The sequence below is a fragment of the Lutjanus erythropterus genome, chromosome 19, assembly GCF_056507025.1.
Source record: "Lutjanus erythropterus isolate fLutEry1 chromosome 19, fLutEry1.hap2, whole genome shotgun sequence".
Classification (NCBI taxonomy): Eukaryota; Metazoa; Chordata; class Actinopteri; order Lutjaniformes; family Lutjanidae; genus Lutjanus; species Lutjanus erythropterus.
This window is the reverse complement of record NC_139335.1, coordinates 15,962,366-15,981,859: the sequence shown is the minus strand read 5'-3', so window position 1 is coordinate 15,981,859 and position 19,494 is coordinate 15,962,366. Positions and strand designations below refer to the sequence as shown.

General features: G+C 39.6%; 1 protein-coding gene across 10 annotated transcripts in view; it reads right to left on the bottom strand.

The window, feature by feature from the left end:
• Nucleotides 1-1,082: 1,082 nt before the first annotated feature.
• Nucleotides 1,083-19,494, bottom strand: part of sun1b (Sad1 and UNC84 domain containing 1b) — a 43,406-nt gene continuing 24,994 nt past the window's right edge. For 5 of the 10 annotated variants that reach the window (XM_084743374.1, XM_084743368.1, XM_084743369.1 and 2 more), the window contains 19 exons: nt 18,634-18,909; nt 17,512-17,646; nt 16,903-17,031; nt 14,439-14,522; nt 12,442-12,552; nt 12,197-12,316; nt 11,990-12,083; nt 11,479-11,537; nt 9,888-10,090; nt 8,568-8,843; nt 8,370-8,462; nt 6,765-6,856; nt 5,405-5,549; nt 4,955-5,260; nt 4,731-4,815; nt 4,207-4,322; nt 3,399-3,566; nt 3,216-3,308; nt 1,083-2,892 (listed from right to left, as the gene is read on the bottom strand). In XM_084743374.1, the coding sequence (XP_084599500.1) occupies nt 2,776-2,892; nt 3,216-3,308; nt 3,399-3,566; nt 4,207-4,322; nt 4,731-4,815; nt 4,955-5,260; nt 5,405-5,549; nt 6,765-6,856; nt 8,370-8,462; nt 8,568-8,843; nt 9,888-10,090; nt 11,479-11,537; nt 11,990-12,083; nt 12,197-12,316; nt 12,442-12,552; nt 14,439-14,522; nt 16,903-17,031; nt 17,512-17,646; nt 18,634-18,909 (2,702 nt within the window). In that variant the 3' untranslated portion in view covers nt 1,083-2,775. The remainder of the gene's footprint in view (nt 2,893-3,215; nt 3,309-3,398; nt 3,567-4,206; nt 4,323-4,730; nt 4,816-4,954; nt 5,261-5,404; nt 5,550-6,764; nt 6,857-8,369; nt 8,463-8,567; nt 8,844-9,887; nt 10,091-11,478; nt 11,538-11,989; nt 12,084-12,196; nt 12,317-12,441; nt 12,553-14,438; nt 14,523-16,902; nt 17,032-17,511; nt 17,647-18,633; nt 18,910-19,494) is intronic. The other 5 variants (XM_084743372.1, XM_084743373.1, XM_084743375.1 and 2 more) reach the window with 5 other exon arrangements.

Here is a 19,494-nt window from a genome sequence, read left to right as displayed (position 1 = left end):
TTTAATGAACCTTATTGCAGGTGTAAATGACTGGGATGTAATGTGTGATTTGTTAGTTGAGGTGGTTTACAGTGGGAGTCTTTGGTTTCAACCTTTACGATTTAACAGACAAGGGAAGGTCTTTTTTAGGGAACTGTCCAGGGACGCAAAATGAATTTAAGTTTATTCCGACAAAGTTGTATCATATATCATATCATTGGCTGCCATTGCAAACATCCTCATCTAAGATAAGGGTGTCTGATATGTTTTCAGAAGAAATAATTAATAGATTATTATTAGTTTTTTTTAAATTGGCAGCCATTTTGACATTAAATAGTAGGTTAAACAGGTTTTTAATCAATGTAAATAATTAAATTTCCATTCAGGTCAAAGAGTTAAGGTCCTGTTGTTGTGCATGTTGGCTCACTGGAAACACTCAGCTGCACTAAATGGAACAAGACCATAATTAGTATTATTGGTGACACCTATGTTTATATCACCATTTCATATCAATATGACCGCTGTAAACATTAACTGTAGTTTAAGGGATTTTTGTTTTATACTGCTCGTCATCTTTGATAATGTTAAACAATAACACATTGTAAAAAGCATTTTCTCTACAAATATAAAAGAGCAAAAGATAAATCTGTTGATAAAAAGTGCATAAAAATCTTGTCTTGAAAGAGTAATTAGAAAGTAGAAACTGCACATCCAAACTGAGTACTGCAGTCCAAATAGCAAGTTGGACCAACTGACTGGATATTAAATAGACTGAAATCCTATTTAATACACTGTCTATGGTTGAAGTGAGTTGTATTCACCTGCTCTCTCCTCCTGAGACGCGAAGAAGCTCAGGCAGGCATCAGGAACGCTGCAGGAGTGCAACACTGTAATTTGACAACAACAAGCAATGATAAATCCTACACTGTAAGTTGATCAGCTGTTTATAACTGTCAATTGTCTATTGTTGTCAGAGAAGCGAGTATTCAACATTTCTCCTTAATCTCTGATGAGATATCATGGCAATTTTAGGATAAATTAAAACATTTATGAGAATTTTCATTAAACTCTGATTGTTATTTAGAGAGAAATAATAAAAAAAATCAAAATTAAAGTCTTTATTGGAATATATTCCAAAGCAGTTAAGTCATCTCATGACTGAACAAAAATAGCCATTTATCATAAAAAAAAGTCCCAAGATGGTTCCAAAATGCACTGAACAGCTTTTGACAAAATATACATTGCAGTAACTTATATCTTGCAGTCACTAATTGACTTGTTAATAAATAAGACTGTGAACAAAACATCTTTTTATACATAACATTTTAGACTTCCCCATATTTGCAACCAAAATTGATGACTACACACAATTTCTTTAAAACAAATTGTGAAGACCTGTGCCACAAACATTTCTCTAACAAGTTGTTGCAGTGCATCCTCTGACATCATCAACACCCCCCCCCCCCCCCAAAAAAAAAACCCCAAAACAAAACAAGGAAAAAAGCAAAACAACACGATGTAGAAATAATGGTAGTAATACAATAATAATGATAGTAACAGGATGATTTTTTTTATAAAGCAACACTGGTAAAAGCAGATATTATAAAGGACCAACTATCAACAATGAAATATACAGATTACATTCCTTCAGGGGTTCAGAATAAAGGGAGCCCATGTGAGGAGGACGTTTATAACTGAGCTAGAGGGAGACAGAGAGAGAGAGAGAAAAAAAATCACACTCTTGTCTACAGGAGATCTATTACTTAGCTTTCAACATTGATTGGTAGTTTGAGAGTCAAACCTTCAGAGAGGACACACTCTCATGTCAATCCATAATGCATGTAACAGTTGGAGAGTATGCTTCATGTAGAATCACATGCTAGAATGCATCCTGGAGTCCGTCTGTAACCGTTGCACATATTTTGTCTCATGTACATAGTGAAGAGCCTCCTGATACTCTGCACACATAGAGCTCAGGTCAGTGGTTATATAGTGTTGCAGTGAAGTTAAAGGATGACTTGCGTCAAAGCCTTCTCTTGAGAAATCATTCAGAGCCTGTCCATAGGCAGCATGCTCAGTTCCAAACGAGAAAACAAAATCGTAGTTATGGCTATGTGGATGCATGATGCCGAGCCTTGAATGTAGTGAACCTTTCATGTCCAATATGACACCCGCTGTGAGTCTGGTCGAGTCTCAGTTAAAGTCATTGCAGAGACTCGACGGCAACAAAGAGGAGTGATGTGCCTGGACAGTGTCACAGGCAAAGGTGCAGTGGCTTTGATCCTGAAAATGACAGACTAACTAACAGGGAATCAAAGTTAAATACAGATGATTAAAAACCCAAAACTAAATCAGACAGAGATGCAGGTGCGTGAGGAAATGGTGGAGATGAGTCTGTGATCCCCCATTTCAAGCGTCCAACTCCCTGTAGAAGTGGAAGGTGCCAAGAAGGGGGGATGGATTTGTCCACTCACGGGCCAATTCAGTGCAAGATACCTTTTTACGAAAAGGGGACCTGGAGTTTTAGCTTCTTTCATGGTTCTATTCCTCTTCTGCAATCATTAATAGTTCCCATACAGACTTTCCTGTGATTCTTTCGACTTTACAAAACGCATCTTCACGATTCGGTCTGGGCACGTTCCTTTAACAATCCACGACTCCTGTGTTCTTCGTGTCTTTCATACAAAAACGTCCACAAAGTACTGCCGAGTCCCCTCCGTTTTTTAAACAAGTTGGCGAGAGCTATGTACAGATAGTGTGATATGTCGTATATGAGCATTTATGTTAGTGGTTGGTTCACTGAGGCCGAGGTTCTCCGTGCACTCTGAAGCGGTACATGCAGGTGTACTCTGGATGACCCCAGTTAGACAGCACCCGTACCTCGATGATCTGGAAGGTCTTGTCGTTCTGCTCCTGAGAGAGAAGGGGTGAGATGTTCAAGGTAAACAAGTGGCTGGAAACAATGGAGAATTATATAGTATTGAAAAGGTAACCAACAAAATCAATAGGAATGAAGTTTTTTTGAAAAAAGATGTGCGTTCTTTAACTGACTAACAACGTGTTACAAAAAAAAATGAAATAATCACAATGAAATATTAGATGGATGATATTTTGAGATGATGTCTTTAATGGCTGTAACAGAAATTGTAGTAGCTTTATATACTAAAGCTTAATATTTCTTTATTATTACTATTATTTTTACTATTTAAATAAATGTATGCATGTTTAAAAGTTACCATAACAGGAAAGGTTTGCAGTGATTCTCCATCCTCCTGGTACGTGTAGTGGCCCAGCAGCTTCCCTTCTTCCTGGTACTCATCATCTAGACCCTGTACACAAACAAACATCAGTGAAAACTCATCACTCCTGCTTACAAGTGTCCAGTTGTGAGGTTTTTCTTTTGTTAGGATGTTTCTTACAAAAACAGTGAAGTTGCGTGGGGCACTGGTGATGTTTCCAGTTGGGGACAGGGCCTTTGGGATGTGCTCCACGCAGAAGGATGTGGGCAGGATCCTCAGGGACAACCGGATCACCAGGTAGCCCTGAGAGCCTTTGAATGCCCAGCAGTTGCCTGGGTACACATCAGGCTGAGGAGGGGACAAATAGTGAAAATAAATTTCATAACAGAAGCAAAGATGTGTCTACTGAATGTTTTTATTTATTTTATAGTTCACTAGTGTCCCTCAGGTCTCATAATAAGCTTGAAAGAAAAACATTATGTTGGCACTCTGCAGCAGTATACATGGGAATGCCAAAAAATCCAGTTGTTCTTAAAAAAAAATTAATAATTAACTTGGCCTCATGTGTAACAGCTATAGAGATCCCTCTTGAGGCAAAACTCTTTGTATTAGGTATTTATCCTGATCACTTCATATCGTATTCGTATTAGGCAGCAGGGAACTGCCCTTGATCAATATGTGCCTTCTTCAGGCTATGACAGTGATCGTTCTCAGGTGGAAAGTATAGATGTGGTTACAGAAAATGGCCTCTTGCCTTGCTTTGGAGAAATTAACCTATGTGGTCAGAGGAAAATCAAATAAATTTAGAAAAATCTGGGACACGCAATTCCTGGAAAGTGATCAGACTAAAATTAATAAAAGTGATAAATAAAACAGCAGCACTGCTAAAAAGTATTGTAACTCTTAATATATATTGTTGCCAACAACCAATAAATACAACATTTTTAAAAAGAATAAATAAATAAACACATGATCTGATCAGGCTCACCTGGATGACAACACGTGGAGACTGGGAGAAGTACCAGAGGGGCAGGCCAAACAGACTCATGAGGGCCGTCTTGGTCTCGTACGTCTCAGAGCAGCGAGTGCTGAGGATGCTGCCACCTGAACACACACACAGTTTAAGAGGAAACAGTAATGGTGCTGCAAATTAAATCGTAGCTCTAGATTTTTGTCATTTTAGCATGTGTTGATAGGGCAAATAGAGACAGAAGTTGGGGGTGAAAGTCAAACCAGGGACACTGTGATGATTATATGGGGTTAACTACTAGGCTACCAGAACATCTCATTAGCCACGCCCTCTGTGAAGTGATGTTCCCATGTAGGTCAACAGACTGCTCAGTAACACACATGACAATAGTGCCTGAGCTGTTAATACCCTGTTGTCCTCGGGCCTGGCTAAAACCTGCACCCTCTTTACATAAGAGACGTACATTAAAGCACAGCACTGAGGTATGGAGCAGCTATCTTACCCATTAAGGCTCTGATATCACTGTGAGGCTTCATTCTTACCTCCAGACTCCAGGGCGTAGTCCACCTGGCCTGTTCGATCCTGGGAGTAGAGCCTCAAAGCGTTTTGGACAATCACCTTCACTTGCTGGGCAGACCATGACACAAAAGGAAAAGATTAAATATAAGCCGAAACGCTATAAAAGAGCTCATCTTAGATTATGTGATTAAAAGAATAGAGATCCACAATGATGATGGTGTTGGGGACAGAAGTGTATGATCATTACCTCCTCTGTCATTCCCTCAGTGGCCGCTGTGTGCTGGACAGTCCCACTTATAGTCTTAACGATGGTCTTGGTCTGGGACTCGGCCTCACCCAAAGTTTGGGCCCGGTTAAGCTCAAGCTGCAGGGACACGTTTCTCAGGATTTTCATCTCCAGTGAGGCCAGTAAGCCCTGCAGGTCGGGTGTGCTCACGTAGCGCTGGGACAGCCAGTGGATCAGAGACTCGGGCACCTCTCCCTGCTCCTGTCCTGACCCGTAGAACAGAGCCTGCAACTCCTTACGCACCTGGGAAGACACCTGTGCTGATATCTGGTGATGTGAAAAAGCAGAAATTTAATGAGTTAAGACACGTAAAAGAAACTAGATGTCAGGAAAATCTTAATTATTTCCAAAAGTGCATCACAGTAGGGGCTAAATAAGTTGATATTACAGGAGTTAACATTCGTTACTTACCGTCTCATGTAGTGTGTCCAGCTGCTCACACTTGCCCTTGCATCCCACAACACCCTGCAGGTCCTGTCTGATTTTGCCCAGCTCCTCCTCAAGTCTCTGCACCTCCAACAGCAGAGCATCGTGGTCCTCCTGCTTCACGCCCACACTGAAGGAAAGACACACATGTGAGCTGCTGACATCTCAAAGTTCTTGCCAACAAAATGTGAACAGCACATAAAAAAAGTCAACATGTGGACTCAAACTTTTAGTAAAGCCGCATTTAAACTCCGCAGTCCAGTTCAGTTTGTTACACATTAGACCTGTTCTTTTTATGTTTCCATTGGCAAAAACTGTGAATGGCACTAATCAAACCATATTTTTCAATCACATTTTTTCATTACTCCATACCTGTCAATTTCTGTTTTTTTCCCTGAATTCTCACGTATTTTTAAAAGTCAGGCACAATGTTATGTTACTGCTTATGCAAACTTAATATTTCCTACTTCTGCAGCTTCACATTAAAAGCATTAAACTCACAAAACAAATGTTGGCTTTTATTTTGAAGCAGTCACAGGAAATATAATCGTTGTCACAATTTGTCAATAAGCTCAGCTTTAGCGTTCATCAAAAGTATGTCTACAAAACGAGACAATGGTCATTTTTGCTGTGTATAGTACATCTGCAAGCAACTTCTCAGGCAGGTAACCAACTTTCACTGATTCAGATCACTGTTGCTCACAGAATGAAAAATGTAATGGAAAAAGGACAATTACTGTCTGACTTCTTTATTACAACAATAGTTTCTTTTGCTGCCCCAGAATTTTAATTTACATTTGCAGTTTCCACCAGTAACTACAGGTGTCATGCAAACAACAGTGAAACTGTAATAGCATCAAAACATATTATAGTTGATTAATATTTCCTGTCAATCAGGACTGCATTCTGCAAGACTTAAACCATCACTCAGTGATCTGCCTCCTGGACGGAGCTCTGAGAGCCTTTTCTCGTCAGCTATCTACTTAGCATTATGGATATCCTGTTTTTTAGAAGACTGTTCACATTGATGTAGACAAATAAAAATAACATTAATTTTGTACGATCATTTGAAAGTCAACTGCCCGAGACAGGCACTGGAAAATTTCCCTTATTTTCAAATCCCAGTGTTGACAGGTATGTCTCTCTCTCGAGGTGCCAAGTGAGCTGAGCAGTACAAAGACAAAGACAAAGAAAAGTCTTCTTGTTTCCCTACTGGTGGAATACAGTCTGTGGTAGAAATGCAAATTAGATCTCGGATTTAGGTACATGTAGGTGTAGGTTTCAAGAGTACTACACCTTAAATATTTGGTGAAAATGGAGCTCTATTTCTTGTGGGTTTTTTTACCTGACAGGAGCTGTGTCTTCTGCTGAGGGGACAACCTCTGTCTCTCTTTGCTGCTTCTCATGCTCGTACTGCTGCTGCTTCTGTTGCACCTCCTACAACACACAACATACGAGAGGATTAACAATAGCACCGAAAATACAAAACTCCTTAGGACAAATTAATGATAATAATAATAGTACACTCCCAGATATTTGATATAGCACTGCTGTTTCTTTATTCACACTTCAAACCAAATCCGTCTGCATACCTGTTCTTGTCTGTCCTCACCTGTCTGAGCTTGTCAGTATATTCTTTTGTCTTTTTACGACTGTTGTGGTACACGTGCCACCACCTCATGCTACAGTAGCTGTACTACAGTTTTGTAAGTTAATAATTACCCTTCAGGGATTGCACGTCTTGTGTGTTCCTTGTTAATGTTTACCATTTGACCTGCATTACCTGCATACTTACAGTATATTCTCTACTTTGTTACGGGGTATGGCCTTTTACTTTTTATCTATTTATGTTCAAGGTTATTTATAAGTTTAGAGGGAGATAGCAGCTCAGCAGTATTTGCCACATAGAAGTGGTAAGCATAATCTGAAAGATGGGAGCCTGAAGATTATTTTAATAATTTTAATTATGGTCTATATATCTCATAAGTTGTAGCAGTTATTGGGTTGATGTATATTTAACCATTGTTAACCACCCGAAAATTGATAAAAATGGTCAAAAATCCTTTCAAAACACCACATTACGACAACAAGACCTTGAGGAACACTGAGGAAAAAAAAAAACAATACTGCGATTTGGTACCAAAAACTTTTGACATTTTGGAGATTTCGGTGATTGGATAACAAGCACTTAAGTACCTAGAATTGAACAGAACAAATCATTATTGTCATTATACCTAGGTAAACCACACATCCTCAGAAAGTTTGAAGTTGTGAAGTTTTATGATGCTGTGATTATCCTAGAGGTCACAACAGTTCATTTTATACAGTGAGGTCAAGTTTCAGCTTTCCAGTCAGACACAATATTTGCTATGCCAACACTGTTGGCTGTATGGAGAAATATTCAAACAGAATAGGTCACAATAACACATTTGTACTGCGTAGGATTATCTTACAGTGGACATGTCTGTAAAGGAGAGACTCTTGGATACCTACAGAACCTGTTGTCATTCAGATATCTTGAGGAAAGGTCAAACCCCTTTGAAAACAACCACGCCTTTATTTAGCCAACTTCCTGATGAGCTGACAAGACATGGTAGGTTTCAATGGACGCCTTGGGCCATCTAGGTATGCTAACAGTACAAACTCTAGCTAAAAATCAATATATCAATTAACACCAATTCTGAATACTGGAAATGCAGTCCCTGTAGAGCTGAAGACGTTAATGATTTATGTTTTATGGCTAATTTAACATTGGGTCCAAAGACAGCAATTTCAAATAGATATTAAGATAACACTGGCACAATGTGTGATTTACCTGAAAAATGAAAACTATCAAAATAACTAATAAATAACGTAAAATAAATAAGCCATCTTGCCACATTTTCACACGCATTCTGCACGTTTTCAAGGTTTTTTCTCAGTGGAAAAACAATGAATCTGCTGTGCATACCTCAGTTTTGGCAGCCAAAGCCTTGAGCAGTAATTCTAAGTCAGCCAGCCGTGCTGCCTGACTCTCCTGGTGCTGTTTCTGCTGCTCTGCATTCTGCATAGAGCACAGACACACACACACACACAAAAAGACTGTGAGATACATGTAAACCTTCGAAGCGAAATGTTGCTCCTGTAACTCTTCTCTTCATCTCCCTACCTGTGCTCTGTCTGCGTTCTCCTGCTCCAGCTCTCCCTTCAACACGCCCAGTCTCTGCTCCAGCAGGGAGGACACCCACAGTCCCAGGGTCTCCCTGTCAGTCTCGGTGTGGAGCTGCTCCCTCAGGCTGCTGTAGAGACCCATGATGTCACCGTGACGCTGCTCCTGCTTCTGGTCACCCTGCTTGACTTGCTCCCACAGCAGTGCTAGCTGACGCTCCACACGTTCCAGTCGCTCTAAGTCCACACCAGAGACTGCCGCAGGGGCAAGAAATGGCTGAGGAGGAGAATGAAGGAGTAACCAGAAAACAAATTATAATTTTGTGGTGACTCAAGTCAGTTCTGCATTGCACCGGACACACTATGGCATTATTCATCTAAACAGTGTCTGTCTGTAAAAAAGCCATAACATACATCATGTAATAAGGTCATTTAAGTCTCTTCCACACACAGTTCCCAGTAAATTACCAGGATCACACTGTTTTAAACTCAGATTGATGCTAATTCATGCCTTTTTAAAATCCCATTACTAGTTTCTAAAACACTAATTAGTCTCAGGCCTAAATACATCTCTCATCTTCATGTACAGTATGAAGCAACAAGACCCCTCAGGTCATCTGGAACAGGTTTACTGAGTGTTCCCAGGAACAAAACCAAGCAAGGAGAAGCACTGTTTAGTTTTTATTCACCATTCCCGTGGAACAAACTGACTATTTGAGGTCTGCAGAAACTGTCAGCACATTTATTCTAGGGCTTAAAACATTATTGTTTACTGCAGCTTTCCAATTAAGCAGATACAGATTACTTTAACAATAAATAATGTCACTATGACTTTGTTTGCCTTTCCTTTTTGTTGTTATTGTCTTTTAAATGCAATTTCTGTAATGTTTTAACTATCTATCCTAATCTAAAATCTCATACCGTTGCAACCCGTGTGGAAATGTAACACTTACAGATGCCAGCCACCATGAAATTCAACAGCAGAAGAAGAAGAAGATGGGGGGTATGTCTATTTATGGCTATTTTCAGGATCATGGCAGCAAAGAGTTGTTTTTGTCCACTGCTTTTGTAATGTCATATGTAATATGGTCTACTTGGCTCATAAACATGCATTTAATACATTAAAATTAACATTAAAAGACTGTTGATGTCTTGAGTCGTGTATCAAGTCGTTGGAGGCTTGTGATTGGTTCAAATGCTTTCAATGAAAATGTTCCTGAACATTTCAGGGATAGACTGAATGTGTGAAACTGGCTGCACAGGGACACTCAACCACTCTACGTTTTCTTATAATGCGTTCATTGTTTTATCTGTATCTTACTGGTGCCTGTGAGACCGGGGTGGCTGGGGTTTGCTCCATTGGAGTCTCTGTTGCAGGGACGGGGACAGACGCAGGAACCGGAGCAGAGGCTGGCACCAGGTTAGACAGGAGGGTGAGGGGAGAGGCAGGACGCCACTCAGTCAGGTTTATGGCTGGGAGGTAGGCGAGCAGGGCAGCAGTGGACGGACCCCACAACCATAAAGCTGCATGTAGACAAAAGATAGTGAAGGTTAAAGTACACTCGCTGCTGGTTGACAAACATACAAGTAGAGGATGACCAATACTGGATTTTTTTTGATCCATAGCGATATTAGGGAATAAAAATACTCCATTTTATGAAGCTGGCATTTACGCTGACAGATGACGGAGTTGACTTAATTCTAAGTTTTCTTAAATAATTGAATGTGTTTGAAATCAGTACTTTTTTCCAAATTCAAGTAAATAAATACTTAGATAAGTAATTCAGACAGTGCCACTCAGTCATAAAAGTATGGACACTCATAAATGTTAATTAGGATTTATAGAATGAGTTTACGCCAACAAAAAATTTCATGGTGCATCTAACATGTGTTCTTTGTGTTACAAATTATATTATTTGTTGTTTATCGCAAAGACAAATTCTGTTATCAACAAGAACAGTCAGTGGTCAACACTACAATGGTATTTATTTTGTGAATAAGAAGACATCAAAGTTTTTGGGTGCTATTTGTGTGCTTGATGAAGTTAACAAAAAGTCCTCACCTGCAAAAAAAATGCTATTTAATAAAAAATGAATCACTAGGAGGTTGGCCCATTACAAGGTTTAAAAGATAAGAGTTTAAATTTTTGAATAATTCAAGAGCAAAATTCAACCCACCCTCAGAATACAGTTTTGTTCCAGTTTTCAAGCACAGATGATAAATAACAACATACATTTTTTGCAACGAACCCCACAAATTAGAAAAAGGCTCAAATATAAATATAAAGCTGCCTATTTAACTAAAAAAATCTAATTGAATTTAAACATTTTAAAATTCACAACATATATGCCGATACAGATACAGGTGAATACAGCTGTTATAGGCCAATATTAGACTGATACATTGGTCGGGCTCTACTCTTAATGCATGGATAAATGTTCCAATCCTTCATGTATTTTAAATTCTAACCAAGATGACAGATACAAAACAGGCTGAACAGTGAGTAAATGTGTATTAAGTTGTGCACTAAGCTAAATATCTCCTCCAATTAAGTGCTGCAACCAGCACACTGCAACAGACTAAAAGCAAAATAAAAATCAGGATTCACTGGAGAAGAATGTAAATTATGGGGTAGTCCACCCAGTAACCACAAAATAAATATGGAAATGTGTTTATGTTTTGTTGCTGTGTAAGTATGTGAGAGCCGTGCTGAAGCACACAGTGGAGGAACTCACTAGCAGCCCAGGGAGGCTGACCTGAATCTGCTACTGGATGTGCAGCGTACTCTGGGGATGCGTGCCGGTTAGGACATCTACTGTCTCACTACAGACTGATTTTTCTCTGTATGGGCTCACTAAATGGGTTACACCTGTGATAAAAGAAGAATGCACTGAGAGTTCTTATAGACTCACCGAGGAGGAGCAAAAGAGGCAGAAGGAACAGCAGAAGCCTCCAGAGTTTGGGAAGGCATCTGAAACAAAGAGTCACACACTGGTCAGATAACACACACCTGATCAATTTGCTGTTAATTTAAAAAGACAAGAAACTTTATGAAAACTGTTCAGACTCATGTTCCTTGCGACAATATATTGTTGTATGTCAAATTCTTTGACATAAGCCTTAAGTAAACAGGTGCAGAAATAATATTTATTCCAACCAGAAACAAAGAATTTCATTAATTATTTACATGGTATTTAGGTGCTAAGATTTTCCCATCATCAAATTCCTGCTGGATCAGGACAGTGTCCTCTGATTGAGGTGGTTACGGAAGACATTTTTTTTTTGATTGGGCTTTTATCCCAATTATTCGATGAATATTGGGGTCAGCGTAAATGCAGCTATTGTTTTCACATTACTAGCTGATACATTACTAACAGAAACATATCAAATATAGCAGATATATAGTGGAGAAATAACTCTTACCGTGTCAGGAAGAAGACGTTGAGAACAGACATGAGAGACACCAGCTGGTACCATCCTGTTGCAAGAAACCACAGAAGTCCCCTGCATGCCTTCACTGGACAGATTGAATAAACACAAAAAGGAAACAGACCGAGAATGAGAACACAATCGGACCATGTTTGCAGAGAAGATGCATTTCAAAGAAGATGAGAAAAAAGCAGTACTAACCAGGAGCGGCCAGGAGCATCCAGAAGAGTGAGAGCAGCCTCTGCAGCACCGTCCCGGCCCCGGACCCCAACGCTTTCCCTGCTCTCACCACACAGTAACCTGGCTGGAGGAGGCAGTAACCTGGAGGGAGGCAGCGTGAAAGAGGGAAACATTTTCATTGATTAACTGCACCTACAAACAGGGTAAGTTATAAACTCCCCTTGTAACTACAGGCTGTCATCAACATAAGTGAACTGCTGGTTAACCTGCGTAAGCTAGGACGCTCCACAGTGCCCCCGCAAGGCGTCGAGGCCTGGAGGACTGAGTGACGAGGACGGTGTGTGTCTCTGAATGCTGTTTCCCTTTACAGTCATCACCTGAGTGTGCCGAAATGATGGATGGCGGACAAACAGAAAACACAGTAAAAAAAAAAAAAAAAAGGATGTGTGAATGAATGACATTAAGATGGCTTACAAGCAAATTAATATAGCAACAGAAATTCAAATATTTTGAAAAAAAAGAAAAAAAAGAATCAGCAACAGTAAACCATATGTATATGTTAGAGATGGGACAGAGCCGATTCAATATCATCACTGGGACCCGGTATCGACCTAAGGCATTACTCAGATCAGGTCTTGTGACACGATTTGCATTCCTATCCATATTTCAAAGCACCTCGTGGTAGCCGTGTATTTTCGATCTGTGAACAGCTTTAAACTCTTGTGGTATGTGAACATCACATACCAGAATCCTACAGCGGCCCACAAGTGTTGAAGGATGTCATTAGACAAGTTACGTTACACTAACTACACAAGCTCTCCAGACTGAAGTTCAGCCTCATATAAACTTATTAATAATACTAATAATACTTCTACTAATAATAATGCCAATAAATGATCCTAAACAGGGTTAAATGTTAAGAGTTAAATGTCATGTTTAAGGGCTCCAATGTTTATAAAATGTCAAAAGATATCGATAAATGTCCATTCCAGTCCAAGGTGATGTCTTAAAATGTCTTATTTCATCAGGCCATAAGGTATTAAGTTTAATATGATATTAAACAGAAAAAAGCAAGAAATCTACATATTTGAGAGGCTAAAAACAGCATTTCTGCCATTATGCATGGAAAAATGCTTTAATGATTAATCAATTATCAAAGTAATTTAATAGTTTAATAGTTTTTTATCATTTGCCTGACATGGCATTTTACTTGCCCAGGGCAACTGTGCAAGCATTATTGTTGAGTCCTGATGAACATCAAGAAAAAAGAGCACTGGTATCAGTATAATATTGGTATCGGCATATATCCAAACTCAGATTTCGGAACTGGAACTGAAAGAAGTGATAAAAAGAAAATGCAAGTGGGCCACTTGTATGTAATATAGTGTATGTGATGACAACATGCACAGCTAAATGTATAACAAGACGCCTTGTGTCGACTTCCTGACTGTGTTGCTCTGTTTCTGTGACTCTTATTTTTCTTCATTTTTCCCATTATACTTTTGTTTTTGTTTATTTATTTTAGAAAGTCTTGCTTTTTAAATATTTGTTATTTATTTAAAGCTACTGCAGGAATTGTCATTATGTTAAGTTTAGAGGTAGCGTCCCTACTGCCACAGGGAAAAAATATAACATCAAAAACAAAATGTAAACACAGGCTCTTCCGCTCTGCATGCTCTAAATAATTCCATCTGATTTCAAGAGTCTGACCTGGTGGGCGGGCATGAAGAATAACTCATAGAAACAGCCAATCGTCTCGCTGATGGTCTTGTTTGTTTATGTAGGTCATAAAGAGGCATCAGTAATAAATGGAGCCAGTTTCATAACGAGCTAAAAACTCCTTGTAATATGTTTATGATTATATCTTAATTTAGCAAAATGTCAAGTCTGTTTAACATCAGTTATCCATTTTTTATACTTTTTATATAAGTGCAAAAAACCCATGAAGCTAAAAAAAAAACCAAGCAGCTTGTTAACCTGAAGTTTATTTATGTTAGGAGTGATCATCACTTTTGGTGTGTCTGGTGCACTGAAATAGTTTAAGGACTAACTTAACTGAAAGAGAAGCTTCTGCAGGTCACAGCGGTCAACAGGCTGCTGACTACTCAAATCAGTTCACACAACCTCTGCTCACTGGTCCTCACACAGGTCACGCATATAATTAACTCTGTCAATCACGGCTACCATGAGAAAACACACGGAGTACAGAGAGAGCACGAGCGTGAGCGTGAGCCTGAGTGTGTGTGTGTGTGTGTCTGCTTACACAGGGAACCATTGAGATTAAGATGTGATGCATCTTCAGTCGTCAGGCCCTTCACATTCATGCTTCCACAGAAACTTGAGTGAGCTGCAACAGACACAAACACATTTATTTACATAACAAAAGCATGTTGTGTGAGAAAATTATGACGGAATGAAAGATGGAGGAAGAAGAGTAAATGCACACGTCAGCGGTGCATGTCTTCATGAAGAAAATGAGAACAGAGGTGCATGAGAACAGTTAAGAGGATACACGCTGACAACTGCTAGAGACAAGAATAAAGAAATGTGGTGAAACCAAAGCTTCAGAGTTGATCAAACTCTTCTGCAGCTGTGAACAGAATCATCTGAAATCAGGAGGATACTAGAAATAAAACTAACCATTTTTAAATCTAAACTGCTGTCAAACACTCAGGCATGCTACCAACTCCCAGTGAGCACCAGCTGGGATTTAAACATTGATTTTTAGTTGAAAACTGCGTGATATTCAGTCCGACTGTTTAACACCTATTTTCACCCTCTTTTCAACTGACTACAACACTGCATCACAAAATACAAATTTATCTAATCATTCTGTTAATTTGTTCAGTTGCAGGTTGAAAGAGAGACGATACTGATTAGCATGAGTACATGCAAGTACTTAGGCATCACAGCTACTACTACGACGAGAGTAATGCAGCGGGACGATGAGCGACAGATGTTGAAATGAACAAGGCAGCATGGTGGAGGAGTGGTTTTAACACGGGACTTTCATCCAGGCTTTCCCCCATGTGGTGGAAGTTTTTTTTTTCTGGCTTTCAACTGAGAAATTTGGATGAAATTTGAATTTCTATGAGCAATTTTGTTTACTAACTGCACAGCAATCTAACCAAGTGAGCATTTCTCCACTTAAAAGGTGACTATGGTCACTGGTGAAAAGACGTTCAAAGCAAGTTGAAAAATGAAAGTTTTTTCACTGACTATTTTAACACATTGATTGAACATTAACATTTTGACCATATTCCACCAGGATTTGCAGTCGTGACGTTTTTCATGCTCTACAATGTGTAAATGAAAGCCTAGTCTCGCAGTCTAGGCAATCCAATCTGCACAGCACTCAGTGCTGGAGAAAGGTCTTTGTCCATACATGCACATTCTGCTATAGGGGGAAAAACACCCTGCCTTATTGGCATTTCTTTAAACCAATCACAGTCGTCTTAGATGGAGCTAAGCCCAGGATGTAGCAACAGTGCTGCTGCAAAATAGTGTCAAGAGGGAACTTATTTGGTGAAATGTTTGCACATTAGGAGGCGAGCCCTGGCATTAAAAAGGCTATGTCACTGCAAAAGAAAAGATAATAGCTGTTAGCTTGTTTACACTAATACTATTAACACCCCAGGTGCTAATTTACCATTTTTAGCATGTAGATTGCAGCTCAGAGGTTGTCAGCATTTCCCAGGGACTTTGAAAATGAAGAAAGTGGATGCCGTGATGCTGACTGAAACCGAGCAAGCAATGGCAGCTTTATACCTGCAGTGTGCATTCAGTGAGTCAGACTAATGAAAGCCTGTCGTCACTTTGGAGACTAACAAAGAAAACGCATCAAAATTTCTCAGTCCTGTAATTAAACCACTGAACCACCACCAATTCCTGTCCTCTTAAGCATCTTCGTTGCTCTTTGTGCTACATTACAGTGGATATTGAAATATTGAAAGTTGCAACCAAAATGACTGAAAGTACTTGTGCATGCACATTAGGCTACAGCAAGAAGCACAATTTCTTTATTTTACATGAAGAACTTCTTCCAAGACGCCCTGGAAACTTCTGATTGGCAGCACACTGCCTATATAGTTCACATTTATAACACTTTATAATAAACATTTCATGCATTGAAATTATGTCTTCTTGTAGAACACATTTCAGCTACTAGTAAAATATGACTTTGGAGAAATGCCTTCACACTAATCAATATCATCTCTCTTTGCAACTGAACCAAATATCAACATGATGAAACAAATTTGTGCTCTGAGGCTCATTGATGTCGCAACCACACTTCAGCCAGTTGAAAACAGGGTGAAAAGACATCTTAGATTTTCATACCAAGTCAGGATGTCCGTTTACTTCTGCTTTGTTCATTTAATGTTCTCATAACCTCATTTGAACTAAAGGACTCCCATAAAAAATGCAACTTATCATGTGTTAGCTTTATCTGAATTCAGGAAATGGTGTTTTGGGGTGGTGTACAGTTTTAATTTTGTTTCTAGTATACTTCCTCCTTCAGAAACAGAAAGTGTGAAAGTGAAGACTTGATGGAGAGAGATTATGAAAAGAAATATTTCAACTACATTTGAGGCTTCTTCCTCCTTAAACAAAAACAGTGCATAAGAGCTCAGACAAGAGAAAAATGGTGACAAGAAAATTTATTAAAAGAGGAGCGGCAGAAGAGGTCAGGAGCCGTGACCTTTAACCTTTGGAGTAACGGCTGGTACCTTTTCCTTCATAGCCATTAGCCCTGTTGCCCATCACCCTGTGGAGAGCGCTCTGCTTAAACAGCCATATTTGGGACAAACTGGAGGACACCGCTTGTCTCATCGAGTCCGAAAACGATGCAAGGACACCTGGTGACACACCCACCCCGTACAATCACCGTTAGTCAAAATGTACAGTTGAGGCACAGCTGGAGACACAAAAAAGCTACCAGTACAAATGGGTGATTGGATGAGGGGAAAGTGAAGTGAAAGATAGAAAAATCCCCTGAAGACACCCTGAGAGAGAAACAACAAGAGGCTATGGAAAGCTTGATAAGAGGAAAGACAGCGAGGTCACATGTGAAATAGAAATAGACCATGACTCAGCCAGAGACATTAACAGTGATGACGAGAGGCCTGCTCAGCCAGAAACCAACAAGGAGTGGAGATTTCAAATTAGCTGCAAAAGAGAGATGAGCCTAAAATCTGTCAGATTCTTCCTCAAGATCAATGAGAATCTTTTTCTGAGCTGAGTGACTCAGGAAAACTGCCACCACAAAAGATCGAAGAAGAAAAACAGAGACTGATGGGTAATGGATGAAGAGCAAAGAACGTCTCCTGTTGTTGTACCTTTTCCTGGAGGGCTCTTGGCCCTTGAACCCAACCAGAGCACACTGTTGAAGACCAGGGTGACTACAGACACTACGGGGGCCAGGGCTCGTTTGCTGTAGCGCATACACGTGTTAGACATAGACACCAGGACACCTGAAGAGAGACACCACTACCAATTATATTCTCATTATTACAGCTTCATTAAGATATGCACACACTGGACATTCAGCACCTTCCAGCTCCAATAACTGACCCTTCGCTAAGCCCATCCAACAAACAGCAACTGTCCAATCATAGATTTGCACCCGTAACTACGGCATCGCAGGCATGGCAAGCTTTGTATTTCTCTATGTGTTGAAGTGGTGTGCATGAGGCTCTAAGATGAGTGATGCTCTTTGTCCGGATGGTTGCATGTTTTTTTAATAGTCTTTCCAAAATGTAAAACACAAGAGCACACGTGTGAGGAATGGATTAAATTTTGTATTTATCTGCTGTAATGTAAGCTGCAAACATTAGCACGTCCAGCTAACTAACTTACAACCTGCAGTAACGTTACCACCAACCAAACCTGTGTTAGATACCGCTTGGGATTTGTTATGTGGTTTGTGGTTTGAGGAGGGGGTGAGTGCTGTTCAGCTGGCTTGACTGGGTGACCATCTCAAGGTCCACTGCAGTTAATCTAATCTCTACACTTCCTTTTCCGACGTTAATGATGTCATATTTTATCGTCCAATCAATGTTAGCTGGGATGTCAAGCCTCAGTCTTTAACATAATATCATGTACCATGATGTCAGCCATAAAGTAACTTAACATATTTCAAACACTTTCACAGAGTTCTTATTTTAAAATGTGTCAGACGGAAACAAAAAAGTCAACTGGACATGGAGCAGCTAGACATGAGAAGCTGCTTTATACATTCAAAGACCTAGTGTTTCAACAATTCTTAAGTTTGATGTTGAATCTGCCACCGTTATCACTGTAAATGCCGTACGTGCAATGGGAGAATGGAAAGCTTGACAGTAACTAAGAAGGGTGGGGCTTAGTGAAGGGTCAATTTCAACATTTAGAAAGACAGGTGAGGAAGAACAGCAGTGTGCATTTCTAACGCGACACTTCAGTCCAACTCTTCTGCTTCTCACCTGTCTTGTTTCTTCGACTCCGGTCTCTGGAGTATATACTCGTGAAAGGTGATGAGGAGGAGGTGGAGAAGAGGGCGTCTGTGGAAGCTTCTGCAGCCTGAGATGATGATGATGGTGAGGAAGACTGTGTGATGAAGGAGTCCATCTTCTGAGAGTGTAAAGAGCAGTCTTTACAGATGTAACCATTGGCAAGCGTGGTGTGGGACGACTTTGACGCACTGGCATCGCCGTTGACACTTGATGAGCTGTGGTCACCGCTGAAGCTCCTCCCCTTATCTGTACACACAACAAACAAATTAATTCTTAAACTACATACTTTCTGTGGTGAACGAGGTATTAACGATCTTTTAGTCACGCTGTGTTTCTACTGCAGGAACTTTCCCCAGGTACTAGGAATCTTTAGAGGAACCTTTTCCACTGGAGGAACTGGGGTCTAAACTAAGGACTAGGGATATTATTTTAAAATAGTACAATAATTCCTTCTGAAATATAGTGGAGTAGAAGTATCAAGTAGCATAAAATTAAAATAATCTGGAAATGAACTTTAATAAATTACTTGAGTAAATGTACTTTCCATCACTGAATATTCAAGAGATGCAGGAATCAAGAGTCCAAATTTTACTTAAGACATTTTTCTAAGCAACAGAAATAATCTCACTGTTAAAATGTTTCATATTATCTTTATTTATTCATTACAATAATTTTGAGCTTGTTCAGTGTGAGGCATAATGCATTTCTTTATCACATTAATGTACGACACTAATAATTAACGCATTGAAAATATTGACCATACAGGAAACTTAACTTGCACTTACAGCTGTATAGTTTTCTATGGTTTCTCTCTCTTTTTGGACTATTCTA